This window comes from Sphaerodactylus townsendi, linkage group LG03 (genome assembly GCF_021028975.2).
Source record: "Sphaerodactylus townsendi isolate TG3544 linkage group LG03, MPM_Stown_v2.3, whole genome shotgun sequence".
In the NCBI taxonomy this organism is placed as follows: Eukaryota; Metazoa; Chordata; class Lepidosauria; order Squamata; family Sphaerodactylidae; genus Sphaerodactylus; species Sphaerodactylus townsendi.
In genome coordinates, this window is record NC_059427.1 from 70,849,990 (window position 1) to 70,865,392 (window position 15,403).

Genomic DNA, 15,403 nt, shown 5'->3' on the forward strand with positions numbered 1-15,403 from the left:
GCTTACCATTCCACTTCTAAGATTTTGCTAGGTAATTGGAAACTATTACGAAGCTCCAATCAGCCAGTTTTTGTAAACTAAATTGTCCTCCAGTTCTTTCAACATTTCCTTATTTCTCATGCATTCCAATCTTTCTGTGATCTTTGCTGCAATCTTTCAGACTTTACATTAATCTAAAGTTTCTGGGGAAAGTTGCCATATAGACAAAATGACTAGGATTAGAAGTTAGGCTCTGTAATCTGGTGTTTGGGGGTGGGGTGGGGGGACCATCGTTAAGGTACTGTTCTACTTCAGAGAATACATGTTTTGTAATTAGCCGGGAGGATGTGGAATTAAAACAGATGAAACTGCTCATCTAGCCCCAAGCTTCTAGGCTAGGGACAGGCGTGCCCTTGCAAGTATGCTGAGCAGTGGCAAAACAGACTGTTTTACTCAACATGGCAGCACCCTCGCTCTACTCCAAAAGTTGGCAGTCGAGGGGAGACAGGCTCAGGTCAAGACTGGGAGGTAGAAGGACAGGCTGAAAGCCAGTAAGATCTTGAGGAGGGTTCCTCTGCTGTAGAACCGCAGTTCAGTGAAACATTAGCAATTTGGAGTGTGGCAGTTCTGAGAGTGACAGTTTAAATGTCTGTTTTCCTCCCATTGGTACCCTCGTGCCCCACTAGGATGTTGCTCACAAAGCATTTTTTAGGACAAGACATTGTGCCAGTATTATTTTCATTTACTGCAATTATGTTCCCAAGTGTTCATATTGAAAATAAAACCACCAACTGGCATATTAGCATATCTAAAGTAGCCCTTATTTTGGTCCCCTACTTGCATGCAGAATAAATAGCAGCTCTATGGGGCAAAATGGTATGTCTGTTTTAACTAATGTTCATTCCAGGTTCTAAAGAGGGGCTTTGTCTAAGGCAGGGGTCTTCAAACTACGGCCCTCCAGATGTTCATGGACTACAATTCCCATCAGCCCTGTCATTGGGCCATGCTGGAAAGGGGTGATGGGAATTGTAGTCCGTGAACATCTGGAGGGCCGTAGTTTGAAGACCTCTGGTCTAAGATATGGTATTGCATCATTTTTTTTCTTGCACATAAGTGCAAATGTACAATACATTGCATGTAGCCCTTTTCTACAAATGAATTGCAATGCCCCTTGCAACATGCAATGAAATATTTAATTAAATTTGACATTGACATTTTTCCATTCATGATTTTTGCAGTCTTTTCATTTTTGTTCTCGTCCCTTTTATAAATCTAGTGACCACTCCCTGCAATTTTCGTAATGAATTTTAGACATGTAAAATGATATTTCAGGTAATAAAATAGTAATTTCAGTATTACATCGATTTACACTTCTAATATTCTTTCTCTTCATGATCATTTATAATATGTTAATTCAGCTGAACTCTTCTGTAGTCTAATGGTTACAGAGTAAATTAATCCCTGGGAGAGAAAAATGCCAGCAGCACTAGGCACCCATATCTAATAGCCCTTGCAAGACTGAATCCCAGCATGCAAACTTGCTTAGTATCAGTAGGAATCTAGGGCATTCATAGAATGGCCTGCTTTTACCCCATAGGCTAAATTCTTGGAATCAAAATACTTTCTTGGTGGCATCTACTGCAGATCTGTTCCATTTTGTACTGAAGGGAGGATATCAAATCTTCAAATGCTCCTTAAAAAAAACACCTTGTATGTAAAAAGCTAGCACTTCAGTGGGAAAGCAATGGAAGAACTTCCTTCTTGACATGATAGCTTTGTATATAAAAGGAGGTACTTTGTATGTGGAAATATTAAAACAATCTGCTCCCAGCTGCAGCCTAAGTGGTAGAGTCCATAAACTAATGCAGCTGGGCAGTGACATAGGTATAGATTTTTAAGGGTGGGGTTCAGGGTCAGGGCCATGCCTCCCCAAGCCCTGCCCCCTGCCTCAGTGCTTATAAAAGCAGCTCTTCAAGTCTAGGGATGGCAGACTGCCCTGCCCACCCCCTACCGGCTGGGCTCCCAGCTGGCAGCCAACAGTCCCTTCTACCCTACCCTCCGGGCAGAGGCATGGCTAGGGAAAATGGAACCTGGTGCAAAGTCTGAGTTTTGCCCCCCCCCCCCCATGGGCGGCCGCTGTGATGCTGGAATCCACCCCCAAACAGCATCACTTTCAATTGTGTTTAAACTAGGGAGCCCAGATTCTCCTTTTAAATCCACCTTAAAGGGAGAATCTGGGGTCCCCAGTTGAAACAACATTGAAAGTGATGCTGTTTTGGGGTGGATTATTCCCCACCCTTAAACAGCATCACTTTCAATGTTTAAACTGGGGACCTCAGATTCTCCCTTTAAATCCATGCCGAAGGGGGTGGATTTAAAAGGAGAATCTGGGGAAATTTGGTGGGTGCCTGCTGCCGGGCTGCAATTGTTGAGCTAGCACCACCAAAATTTCAGGGTATTTTTAGGAGACTCTCCTGATGAGACCACCCAGGTTTGGTGAAGTTTGGTTCAGGAGGTCCAAAATTATGGACCCTCAAAAGTGTAGCCCCCATCTTCTATAAACTCCCATTGGAAACAATGGGGGATTGGGCACCCCTTTTGGGAGTCCATAACTTTGGACCCCCTAAACCAAACCTCACCAAACCTGGATGGTGTCATCAGGAGAGTCTCCCAACAACTCCCTGCAATTTCAGTGCTGCTAGCCTAAAAACTGCACCCCCTAAAGACCAGAAACTGAAAAAACACTACAAAATACAAAAATCACAAACGGAGGGTGGAACTTCAGACATGTAATTGGGGGGGTTGAACCTGAGAACCCCCCACTTACCTACATCCTTGCAAATGGGGCTGCTGATCACATAGCTTGAGCAGGACTTTAAGAACTCTTGTTTGTCTCTCAGAACAAAAATAGGTGATAATTTTATCAGATGAGTGATATTTTTATCAGACTGTCTGATTTTGAATTATTTGGCATGCAAGCTTTGGGGTGACATGACGTTTTTCTTCAGGCCTAGGAGCTAAGAAAAGAGGTAAAAAGCCATGAACCTGGTGCCCATCAGGAATTGCAATGGTGAGGAAAACCAGCATTTCCTGCAGTGTTTTGAGACTGCTAAGCTCTAGAGCTGAAGTAGTAGTTTCCTGCTTGCCTAGCCTTGAATACTGGCACTCAAGTGCTTTTATGTAATTTCCCTGTAGTGCTGACTGCAGAGGTTGAAACTTAGGTGAGCAGGAAACTACTCACCTAGCCCCAGACCTAAGGAAGGAGTATTTGTACTTCTCTGTCCACTCTGTACCTCTCCAAGTTAGAATTCTCTTGATGGTGGGGAAGGGAATTAGGCTCATGGGGTAGGTGCCTCATATTTGTTTATTTGTTTTCTCTACTATGGGGTGCAGGGTATCACTTGTGATGCCGTAAAAGGAGACTGTGACAGACTTGAGTAACAGGCAGAGGGATAAAAGCCAGAATGTAAAGCTTTCAACCCTCACAAAGTCTAGGAGTTTGTCTAGCACAGGTTTTGAGTTTCAGAGAGAGCAAGCGTGTTTAGTGTCTGGGAGAGGTCTGTGGTTTTGGCAGGAAGAGAGGTTTGCAGAGAGTCCCAAACTCTATCCAGGAAGGGAGTTTACTTCTAGGTAGAGAATTCCTCGCCCAGGTTGTCGGAACAGAGCTGATCAGTCTTCTGGTCAGAGTGGGAAGAACTGAGGGAACAGGGAAAGAGATTGTGTCAGAGAAGGGCCAATTCTTTTGTCAGAAGGGGAATCTCACTGTATGTGTGAGAGAGAGATTTCCCATCTCTAGTTCTGTAGTAGGATTTACTTCAAACAATGTGAGGTAATCTTAAAGTTTAAAAATCTGAAGGGAAAAGTAAGTTAAGAAATCATATTTTCCATGTAGTTTCCATAAAAGGCACCAAAGTTACCACTGAGTTCAAACTTGAATATATTCTATGAAACATATTGAAAATCTATCATATTTCACAACTATTAAGAACTCTGTGACAAACTGGCATCTTTTGTAAAAGCCAATTGCTATCTGTGCTGAACTTTGGAAACACCTAAATATCTGTAAATAAAAACTGTTTTTATCTATACTGACAATTCCTACCTAACTCCCTTAAGTTGTAAATAAAATTCTGTAATTTATTGGTTAAACTTTTTAAAAGGCTTCTTGCGTGGTTATCTGAGGTAAAACTCTCCCTATGGGCTGCTCACGGAGCAAACCCTTTCTTTGGAAACTGAAATCAAATGGCATTTCTTATCCAAGTAAAAGATCCAAAGAAAAAAATGTTTTCACTTCCTTGGAACCAGAAGGTAATTCACCCAGACCCAGACATCATCTATGCCTCTATAAGGAATGTCCATGCAGAACCAGCTTCTTCTGTCACAAGGGGATATTTGACTTTGAATCTCCCAACATTTTGTAACTTACCCAGGGGTGGAGCGAGGAGAAACTGCACCCTGTGCTCCTGACACAGTGCTACCTGCCCCCGGAATGCCCCTGCCACAGCTCCGCCGGGGTGTTGGGCCCCCCCATTGGCACTACACCACTGAACTAACCTCAACCCCCATGAGAAGCTCATTTTGTGGCAGTGTCCATTACTCTCTCACAAAATTTTAGAAACACCCCCAGGCTCAAAAAGGTGATCCTTGCCATATTGTGTTAGAGGTTCCACCCTCCTCTCAGTTTAAACAGAGGAGCATTTTTCCTCTGATCCAGATTAATGTCTCCATCAGGACTGTTTTAGCTGCAAAACGATCAGTGCCCTTTAAAACTTAAAGCATTCTTTGTTGTCAAAAGGGAATTAGGGTCTTTCCTAATCTTTCCCTCCATGATAGCATCTGCTGTTAGGAGCATGTGTGAGCCAATTCCAACATTCTTCTTAAAAAACAAACAAAAAGGGATGTCCAACTACCCTCATCAGTCTGTGGCTTCTGAAAAACAAATGAGCATGCTCAGAACTTTTTTCGCTATTTAGGGAGTAACTTTTCTTCCCTCTTTATATTGACAACCAATATTGTTTCTACTTTCCTGAAGAGTCTTCTCAGTTATGTAGAACTTCTGTTTTGTTTTGTGGATTGCCACATTTTTGTGGACCCTTCAAGTCCCCCACTAGAAGGAGAGATATTAGCCTGCTAGTTCAACAGCCTGCAGAAGCAGGCGCTCAAATTGTCTTATGCTTTTGTCCTTCTTACTGCCAGCTGATGCAAAAACCTAAAGAAATGGATCATATTGGGTATGGTGATTTCTTTATTGGCAAGTGTAGGACTTGTTCTTCCAATGCTGCTCTTCCTTTTCTGTCCAGGGCATTTTGGGAGCGTTTACCATGGCATATATATAGATCCATCCCAGAGAGAGATACGCTGTGCTGTTAAATCCTTGAACCGTGAGTAATTCCTCTTTCCTCCCTAGTGATGGCAACTATACTTAGTGGTCTGCTAAAGGAAACCCAGTGAACTCCCGGTGGTTATGACCCCCCAGCTGCATTGCAACAATGTGGCACTGTGTGGTGAACCCTTTTATTTTTGTTTTGAAAGCCATATACATACATTTCTCTAGCACTGAAATGCTCATATTTTCATGATATTGAGCTGCTGCAGCTAGATTGGTGCTTGTGGAAATATAATGCAACTGTAGTACGATCTGGCATTTTAATGCTCATTTAAACATGCCCTCAAAAACCACACCTCAAACAGGACATACTAGGGCAGTGATGGCGAACCTTTTCGAGACCAAGTGCCCATATGGCAACCCAAGACCCACTTCTTTATCGCAAAGTGCCATCACAGCAATTTAACCTGAATGCTGAGGTTTTACTTTAGAAAAACGGTTGGCTCAGTCGTGCGTTACTCAGGAGTAAGCTTGGTAGTAGTCGGTGGCTTTGCTTTGAAGCAACCGTGCAACTCTTCCAACGGGTGAATCACGACCCTAGGAGGGTTTACTCAGAAGCAAGCCCCATTGCCAGCAACCGAGCTTACTCCCAGGTAAAGGATCGTGCTTTAGTTCTTCGCATGAAAATCAGTGGGGTTTAACAGCTCTTTACAGGGTGACCTACACTGCTTCCCCAAAACTAGGTCTTCGGTTTAATGCTAATAATCAAGCCCAGCAGCCCAGGCCAGCCTAGATATGTATGTGGGAGTGGGGGAGACTCTGTTTGCACGTGCCCACAGAGAGGGCTCTGAGTGCCACCTCTGGCACCCGTGCCATACGTTCACCACCACTGTACTAGGGAGACCTGCCTTGTTTTGCATTCTGCTGCTCACTTCATGAAATGTTACAAAGAGGCACCACCAGGTTCCATCTTTGTACATCAAAGTCTCAGTGTCCTTTTGCCATTGGGAAATCATTGAAGTCAGTGTGGCAGTAAATTCTGCTAACTGCAACATACCATCAAAGTTTCCTTTGTGAAACTCTTTGGCATAATCCCAGGCAAGTTCTGGAGAACTAGGAATGTTCTTGTATCCAGCTCTAAACATCTGAAATGAGACAATGTACAGTATCAGCCTCCCAGTGGAGCCAGCCTGTCCTCAGTGCTTTGCTAGTCTTTAAGTGATACACAATGTGTTGGCTGGCAAAGCTTCCTCTTATGAACCCAGGCTCAAATCCTACGAATGAGTTCCTGAATGCAAGATGATCTGTGCTGCAAAATGCACTTCCTCTTCCTCTAAAACCTCTGTTTGCACAAGATCCATGGTTCTCAGTGAACCCTTACACAGATAGAATTTTTAGCAAAAGAGGAAGTATGTTCAGCCCCGAGTGCATGGTCAAGCCACAGTTCCCCTGTAATCTCAGAAAGAAGATGCATCCTTTTGCCAGTTAGATTTAGATTTCTTCAGTTCATCTGGCAATCCCTTTCTTCCTTCAGTGTTAATAGCATGCCTGCAGATTATCTGTTTGGAGTGTTTTTCCACAAAAACCAATGAGTTAGTTCTTTCCTCCAAAGTTTGTACTGGTTTTGGCATGTTTGAGAAGCCCTTCTATGTTCCACTTCTGAATAATTTTCTGAATAATTGAATCCTTGAGTTTTATATGGCAGCAAACAGAATTGTTGCCTCAATGCCTTCAAACTGTCACTTTTTCTTCTCCCCCCCCCCCCTTAGGAATCACTGACTTGGAGGAGGTGGAAGAGTTCTTGAAGGAAGGGATTCTGATGAAAAGTTTCCACCACCCCCATGTCCTCTCGCTCATTGGAATTACCCTACCAAAAGAGGGGCTGCCACTGGTAGTGCTACCATACATGAAGCATGGAGATCTGCGACAGTTTGTGCGTTCTGAGAAGAAGGTGTGTACAGTTTCTCGCCTCAAACACTGTTGCTGTGGAAAGTGTTCAGACTATGATATTTTAAAGATTCCCCTGTCCCTGATGAAGCATATGCAAAATATGTAAGGATCTCAGAGTGAATTAAAATTAATTCTTCCACTGCACCAATTGTCTCTTGAGTTTTGCTCAGTGTATAGTTTCCCTTATTGGGCCTGTTGCAGCAAGCCAGCCCTTAAGATCCTTCCTTTCCATTCCACTGAGTGGAACAAAAGCATTTAAGGCCATCCTGATTCTCAGCCTGCTCTTGGGTAGGGCCCACTTTGTAGCTGGTTGTTAAGGAAAGAGGTTACAGAGAGCTGTGGGTCTGTTTTCCCTTTTCTTGTAGTTCAATTTTGCTTTGGATGGGTGATACAGTAGAGACTCACGCACATAACCTCAGTGTCTCTTTCTGTTTAATTAGTACATCTTCTCTATTTCAGAGGTTCACCACCCTGGGGGAAGCAGTGGGACTTTTTTTCTGGGTGTGGTAGACAGGAGGTGGTGAAATCTGTGCTGCAACACAGCAGTGTTTGGTTAGCTAAGACATTCTTGTCAGGTGTCTGGCAGAGCATTTCGCATGTACAAACAGTCTGATCTGCAGCAGCCTCTACTGCTGCAACAAGATGTGGGAGCTCCAGGGTCCTTGGAGCAGAGGCTTCACCTCCCCCACCCCTTTTGCTGACTTTGAGTCTTCTTGATTAGGGAAGAACGTGAGTTGGTGGCTGATGCATCAGCTGGTAGAGATGCACTGCAGGTTGTTTTCTCCCTCCCAACCTGGACAGTGCAGAACTGGCTGCTTTCTGTTGTATCTGCAGTCTGTTTCCTCCCTCTTTCACATTAGTCGGCAGGGTTGGGGGGGAGTAGCCTGACACAGAGCTGGAGCAAGCTTCACTGTAGGCAAACTGTAGACTTAACCCCCCTCCCCATGTTTATTGTCAACTTGCTATATTTGTTTGCAATAATCAAATATGTGATACAATGATTAATAGCAAGAAATCAAGACTTCTGCTGATACAAAGGGCTGTATGTTCTTTTTTTCCTTCCTTAGTATAAAGTTTCAGCAGTGCCCTTCAGCCTTGAAACATAGCTGTTTGCAATTCCAGTTGTGAGATGTACCCCTCCCTCCAATTTTGCTGATTATCTTCAACTGGGGAGAGTACTCTGTATGATATACAGCAGGGCTGACCTGCACCCATGTTAGGGAAGTCTTCTAAGGCCAGAAGTATACATTTTTAATTAATACGTTTAAAAAGCCCTGACAGCTTCTGCGAAAAAGCATTGATGGGATTAGATGGCCACCTAATCATTTTCCTGTCTGCCTTTCCACCTTGCAACTCTTTCCCATTCAGTTTCCCTCAGTAGGTTTCCATGGGAAAACACATGTTGGGAACACTAGGGTGAGAGGGGATTGCAGAGGTAAATGGTGGGGAAAGGATTCATTACCTCATGCCTCATTGCTTCTTTGCACTCAATTATATATTCTCAAAGCTGCTTTCCCAAAAAGACATAACCATCAGAACTGTGGGTCTGACCTAAGAACCCCCCAGCAGATCCCATGGTAGGTCCATATAAGGGCAAAGTATATTTGTGCAGGACATAGCATGAAACCCTCATGTCAGTTCTCAGATATGACAGATTCATCTATCTATATAAAACCTGCAGGTTTCTTGCTATTTTCTACATGGGCATGTTTTCTATGCAGGAAATGTCTAACATATAAAAGCAGCACTCGTTCAATTGGTGCAGAATGGCATGGGAGGCCTTAGGGTGGAAGGACTAAAGCATAAACTTTTAAATCTTGTCTGAGACGAAAGTTTGGCAAGACTTGTGGTGGTGGCTGCTATTTTTATCTAAAGGACTCTGGAAGAAGGCCATAAAGCAATAGCCTCTTTTTACTAATAAGTATATATTACACAGAGCCCAAACGCTTTATGGGCTCTAAAGCCAGGGCTTTCAGGTTCATCTAAGAAGCTGCTAGTAACTACGCTTCTTCTCAAATAATTTTTTTAAAAATACAGTCTATAATCCACATTCCTTCCCTTAAATTATGCACTGTTTGGGGAACAGCACATTTTGCAGCATTTTGAAGTCATCTTTTTGTTTTTTGTGAATATATATACTTCTCTCCCCTCATCCCTGTATGCTGGATTCACTGCTACTGAAACAGTGTGGAATATTGTTGTAAGGCTTGTAAGCCATGTTGCGTGGGCACTTATTATGTTCAATTTGTGACTAATTAGTACCAAGTAACGCAACTCCTTCCCCCCATCTCAATTATATTTCATTAGCTGCTCCTTGTCATCATGCCAAGTTTGAAACTTTTATGGGCAGACAGAATGTCACACTGCTCTAACTGAAAAGTCACTTGTAACAGTGCCAAACAAAGAGTTAAAAATGTTGTTGGGTCATACTTTGAGCTTGTATGGGAAAAGGCAATGAAAGCTAGTGCCCACTAGAGGGCTGCTTAGACACACACACACACACACACACACACACACACACACACACACACACAAAGTGACACTCAAGTTTAAGAAGGGAAGATCTACACAATTCTGATTTCCTGTCCTGATATCACATCAATGTAGGTTGTTATGTGCCCCTTGTGCGTACATCGTCAGGTGATAGACAAGTCTCTGTTTTGCTCTGTGCACACATAACAGGGGAGCATCAGCTGACAGAAGATATCCACAACATATTTATGGATCCCACTAGATATGCAATAGTATACACCCAGGAATACCCTCAATTTCCCATGGAAAAGTGATGACTGTACAGAAAATTCATCTTGCGTGAAGTGGCCCTGAAATTAACTTCAGCAGCATTGGCTTGAGGGCTTCACTAGCGAGCAGCTCAGCTCTCCAGAGGCATATAAACTCCAGAACCAGATGGAAAACTCACTTTAAGTTTCCTGAATGTCTGACTGCCTCCTTTTTCCCTCCCCAGAATCCTACTGTGAAGGATTTAATAGGCTTTGGGTTGCAAGTGGCTCGAGGGATGGAGTACTTGGCCCAGAAGAAGTTTGTACACAGAGACCTTGCTGCCAGAAACTGTATGTAAGTATTTAAACAGGCATGCGTCTTTGTGAACGCACACAGAATATTACTATGAGGAGGAAATTGGCAGGGCCGTTTTGCTCTAGCCTGATCTAGGCAGCACCATCAGCCACCTCATCCTGCTTCCTAATGATTTCCTGTGTCTCCATTGGAACATTGTCTCTGAAGTGATGGTTGTTATTAACCTGCCTGTGGCTTATTTTAGTAGCATCTAATAGTGAGTTAACAAACACTGTGCTGTTACCTATTTCATGCAGACTCACCCCAGATGTCAGCTGGTTAAGCTGGTTCCACATAGGACAGTCCCTTAACTGGGAGAATGAGATTCAGCCTGGTGGCTCTTGGTTGTTCTTTCAGCCAGTGCCAATAGTTGCTCATTACCTGTGAGCTTCGGCTGCTGTGAATAGTGCCGCCTCCATGCCCAAAAGATGCAGTTCACTTGGCTACCCTGTTCTTCTAAGGCATTTAGAGTCCTCCTTGTGCTTTTCAGGCTAGATGAGACCTTTACAGTGAAGGTGGCAGACTTTGGGTTGGCCAGAGACGTCTTTGACAAAGAGTATTACAGTATCCAGCGACACCGCCGAGCCAAGCTTCCAGTCAAGTGGATGGCCCTGGAGAGCCTGCAGACCCAAAAATTTACCACCAAGTCTGACGTAGTAAGTGCAGATGAAAAGAATGGTTTATATTGGCCTGCAGGAGCCATGATTCTCCAAATTAATCCTCAACTTTTCCCTCTCCAGACTGCATAATATCCACAGCAAAAGGGGAGGTCTGGTGGGAAAGGCTGTTTAGCAGAATCTCGCTCCTGCTGGGTCTGCCTTCTATCTCTGCTTTCAGCACCTGTTCCCAGAGTATAAGAATCAAATAGACTGTCTTCTTCCTAGAATAGCAGCAAAGCTCTCCTACCGTATTTCAGTACTGTCCTGTTTTCATACTGTGTTAAAGGATACCACTGCAGAAAACATTCAACACAGTCTCTCTGTCAATCACATGCACACACTACCTTCTAGACCTCATGGTTCACAATGCACCTCTGTCCTATTCTGCTTCTCATCATCTCAGCAATGAATAGGTTCTGCCTATGTCTACTCTTCTTTTCTTTTTGCACACTGAACCTAAAGCAGCAGAAACTAAGTTATTCATTCAAGTCAGATTTGCCAGAAAAAAAGATGGGCAGAGAGCACACCTGTGTATGCTGTGCCTGTGACTGATTGAACACAAAGGACCTGATACAAACTTTTGCCAGTAGAGGCCCAAGGAGCAGTTTGGATCAGCACTTTTGATGTATATGTTCTCTTACTATTGCTGCCTTGGTGCACATGGCTCTGCTCTTCTGAAATTGCAGGGGGAAAGAAAAGAAGGAAGTGTCCTGTCATTCAAAGAAAAGGTTTATGAATGGTATGGGGAAGCTGAGGCTGGGCCTAATGGGCCTTTTGAAGCTTGGACAGAGTCATAATGAAGAGTATGGCAGGGAGGTCCGGAAGTGTATGTGAAGTGTTTTGAACATTGAAAGCACTGTCTAAAAGCACTGTCTAAATGCTAAGCAGACAAGCAAGCCAGGAGCTCTGGCTGGCTGCTGCAGTTGGAGGCATGTGTAGTGGTGGTGGAGGGGCCACGATCAAGGCTTGGGAGATCTCAGGGTTAAGTAGGAGGGCGGCGGGGAAGGACTGTTCCCCTGTTCATTGTGAGGGTGAGTGGAGGGGGGTGTTATAAAAATGCTTAAGGCAATTCCACGCTCTCGTGTCCTTATTATCTGCTCATGTCATAAAGCACCCCCTCCCCCTTGGCTGTGCAGTCAGCTTCATGCATAACCCAGATTCCTCTGATGAATGTTTTTATCAACCCTTGTGTGAAAAGGCACATCTTAACACTGTAGAACTGTGCCAAATGAAGGGGAAGTGGCAGAGAATGCTGAAGAACCACATGACCCTCTCTTGGGTGGTGCTTTTGATACCTGTTTCACTCCACCTGTGGCCATCTGTTTTCTTCTCTGAAGTGTTCTGATATGTGTGAGTCACTTTTTTGCCCAGTGGTCTTTTGGGATCCTCATGTGGGAGCTGATGACACGAGGGGCCTCCCCATATCCAGGAGTGGATCCGTATGATATAACCTGCTACTTGTTGCAAGGAAGGCGGCTGCCCCAGCCTGAGTACTGCCCAGATTCTCTGTGAGTATATTTGACAGGGCATTCCAAAAGGCTACTCTAAGGAGGAAAACCCATTGCAGTTTGTACAGTAATAGGATAAGATAGCATCCAGCTGATTTTTGTCATAGAAAGCCATCAAGTAAGAACTAGACCAGACCTATATCTCAATGTCTGGAGAAGAGGAGGTTCAGGGGGGAAATGATTGCTTTTGTCAGGAGTTTGAAGGGCTGAGAGCTGTTCTGGTTGGCAGGGTAGGATTGGCAGTAATGGGTTTAAATCACAGGTGGAAAGGTACTGGCTGGATACTGGGAGCAGGGGGGGGGGTACTGTAAGAGCTTTCAACAGTGGAATTGACTGCCAAGAAAGGTGGCAAGCTCTCCCTCACTGGCAGACTTTAAGTGGCAGCTGGACAAACACTTGTTTGGGGTGTTCTAGACTGATCCTGCATTGAGGAGGGTATTGGACTTCTAGACAGTTTCTATGGCCCCTTCTAATTCTATGATTCTAGGATCATGGGAAGAGCAGGCAATGTCAGAAAAGTGGTCTAGAATTCTGTGCTAAATTAAACAGTTCAAGAGATTTGCTACTTGGGAGATTTGAAACTAGGGGAAATGCAGACTTTGGGGGTTTATTTGGATGAGAATGTGATAGAGGGAAAAGTAAAAAGGGATGGATGGGAACAATTAATCAGATGACGGCTGCATTCTAAGCTGTGATGAGCTTCCGTGGGCATGAGTGTGACTTGCTAATTTTGCCCTTCCCCCCCTCCTTTCCAACACAGAGCATGAGTAAGGATTCTTTGTTTAAAGTTTTGTGATGACATACAAAGGTGTGTGTCCAGGTCAATCAGAATTTGCTTACAGCCCTTACTATATCAGAGGAACCCAGGTAGTTTCAACCCAGGAATGGATAATTGCACTCAGTGTACAAAGAAAGAGTCCTACACAGGCATGAGAAACAAGTTGCCTTTGTGCTTGTGGCAAATCTTGGTGTGCCACAATGTCTGGGTTTAGTGGGCTGATGATAGCTAGGTTTAAAGAGCAAAAATGAAAGGGCCATGGGAAAGGTTGTCTCCTGTCAGAACTTCTATCTGACTTTTATCTAGCCCTCACAAATGTGACTGCTAGAACTGTACAAATGCCTAATTGAATGAGAGCTGATTCTGTTCAGCTGAACTGGATAGCCAATGTGTTGCAATTTGTATGTATTGATTTATCTATTTGCATTCATTATCTTGTAAGATCTATTTCTTGTGAAAGGGCCCTCTACATGTTGAACACAGTCTGATTTGATGAGATTGCTAAGTGAGTATTGGTCAGGAAGACAAATCTGGTGAGCCTTTTAGATCCTGGCAATTGCCCCCTCCCCCACAAAAAAGCAAAAAACCAAAGCACAACTTATCTGCCCACCCTTTGGATTTTTGCAAAATCCAGAAACCCGGTGCTGTGTGTTAAATACTTTGCTACATGTAGTCGTTATGATTATCCCAACTGATCTCTGGATGCATTTCCCCCCTTCCTTGCATTCCTCATTACAGTCTTATATGTCACAGTCACTCAGCCTACTTGCCCAATGTTCCAAATCCCTCATTTTCAACATGACTCCCAACTCCACAGAGGAATCTCTAAAATAGCATCTCCTTCCCACTTCTACATATCTGTTGTCTCCCCTCAGGTCTATGTGGCATAAGAGAGTCTAGAAGCATACCACAGTACAAGAACTAGCAAAAAGTTGGTGGATCTGGAAAGAATGAGGACTAAGATGAGGGCGTTGGGAATGGGGTAGCTCATTGAATGGCAGCTGGGGAGGAGAGCTGCCATTAATTACTCTTCATGTGTGGAGGACATTGTCTATGTCTAGCACTACCATGATATTCTGCTACCCTTACAATCTGAAACTAGCATGCTTGTCCAAGGAGTTTTTCTGCTCTAATATAGTTGTGTTTTTTGAGGCAGGTATACATTGATGCTGAACTGCTGGGATCCAAGTCCTGAAAAACGGCCAACTTTCTTTACCCTGATCCAGGAACTGGAGCATATTATGTCTTGTCTAAAAGGGGAACATTACATTAACCTCAATGTTACCTATGTCAACGTTAATCAAGGTCAGCTGTTCACTGCCTCAGTCCACTGTGAAGATGACCCGGACTCCTCTAGTGAAGGAGAAGCAGCTGCTGTATACTAAGTGGATACTCTTTGAAGGAACACATTCGAGTCCAGCACAGCCCTATGCACGCCTGTACTGTGGGTCTTCCAATGGCTTCACTCTGCAGATTGAGAATGCTGAGAATGCCTTTACTCCTTTGGGTCTTGACTTGCAGGAGTCCAGATTCACCAGTGGTCCTCAGTCCTCCATTTAGACACCACTTATTTTGTCAGTGCCTTGTCAATTCAAGAAAGCCATAGACAAGACCTTCTGTAATAACCTCTGCTCTTCTGGATGGGGTGGGGAGGGAAAAAGAAGCAGAGATAAGCTCATTCCTTGCATATGATGTGGGGCAGGTCCCCTTAAGCTCTTTAAAAGAGATACATTCGTAATACCTGTGAACCTGTGTGCAAGGCTGTATTTGTTGCTATGAAGTAATTTAATGTCTCAGCCTGTGGCTGAATTTGTATATAAAGGAATAAATTGGCCATATGTGTCATTTATATCAAGCTCAATGTTCAGCATTCCATTTTGTGTCCGTTCTGTCTCATGAAATACATATCCTTATACATCATTCCCTAAGGGATGGAATGTCCAATGATGAACCCCTAACCAATGGTACGCAGGACTCACTCCTGCACACCCATTGGTGGAAAGGTCATCCTCCCAAAATTCTACCCACAACCCAGCCCGCCTTCCTCGACCCAGGAGCTAGCCAGCAGAGCACTGCCTTCCTGGCCCAACCCTCCCCACTTGCCCTTTCCTAGGTCCCAACCAGCCAG

At 44.0% G+C, this 15,403-nt stretch overlaps 1 protein-coding gene across 2 annotated transcripts in view; it reads left to right on the forward strand.

The window, feature by feature from the left end:
* Positions 1–15,130, forward strand: part of MST1R (macrophage stimulating 1 receptor) — a 56,593-nt gene extending 41,463 nt beyond the window's left edge. For both annotated transcript variants that reach the window (XM_048492205.1, XM_048492206.1), the window contains 6 exons: positions 5,280–5,360; positions 7,075–7,256; positions 10,221–10,330; positions 10,821–10,986; positions 12,361–12,497; positions 14,432–15,130. In XM_048492205.1, the coding sequence (XP_048348162.1) occupies positions 5,280–5,360; positions 7,075–7,256; positions 10,221–10,330; positions 10,821–10,986; positions 12,361–12,497; positions 14,432–14,660 (905 nt within the window). In that variant the 3' untranslated portion in view covers positions 14,661–15,130. The remainder of the gene's footprint in view (positions 1–5,279; positions 5,361–7,074; positions 7,257–10,220; positions 10,331–10,820; positions 10,987–12,360; positions 12,498–14,431) is intronic.
* The last annotated feature ends 273 nt before the right edge of the window (positions 15,131–15,403 follow it).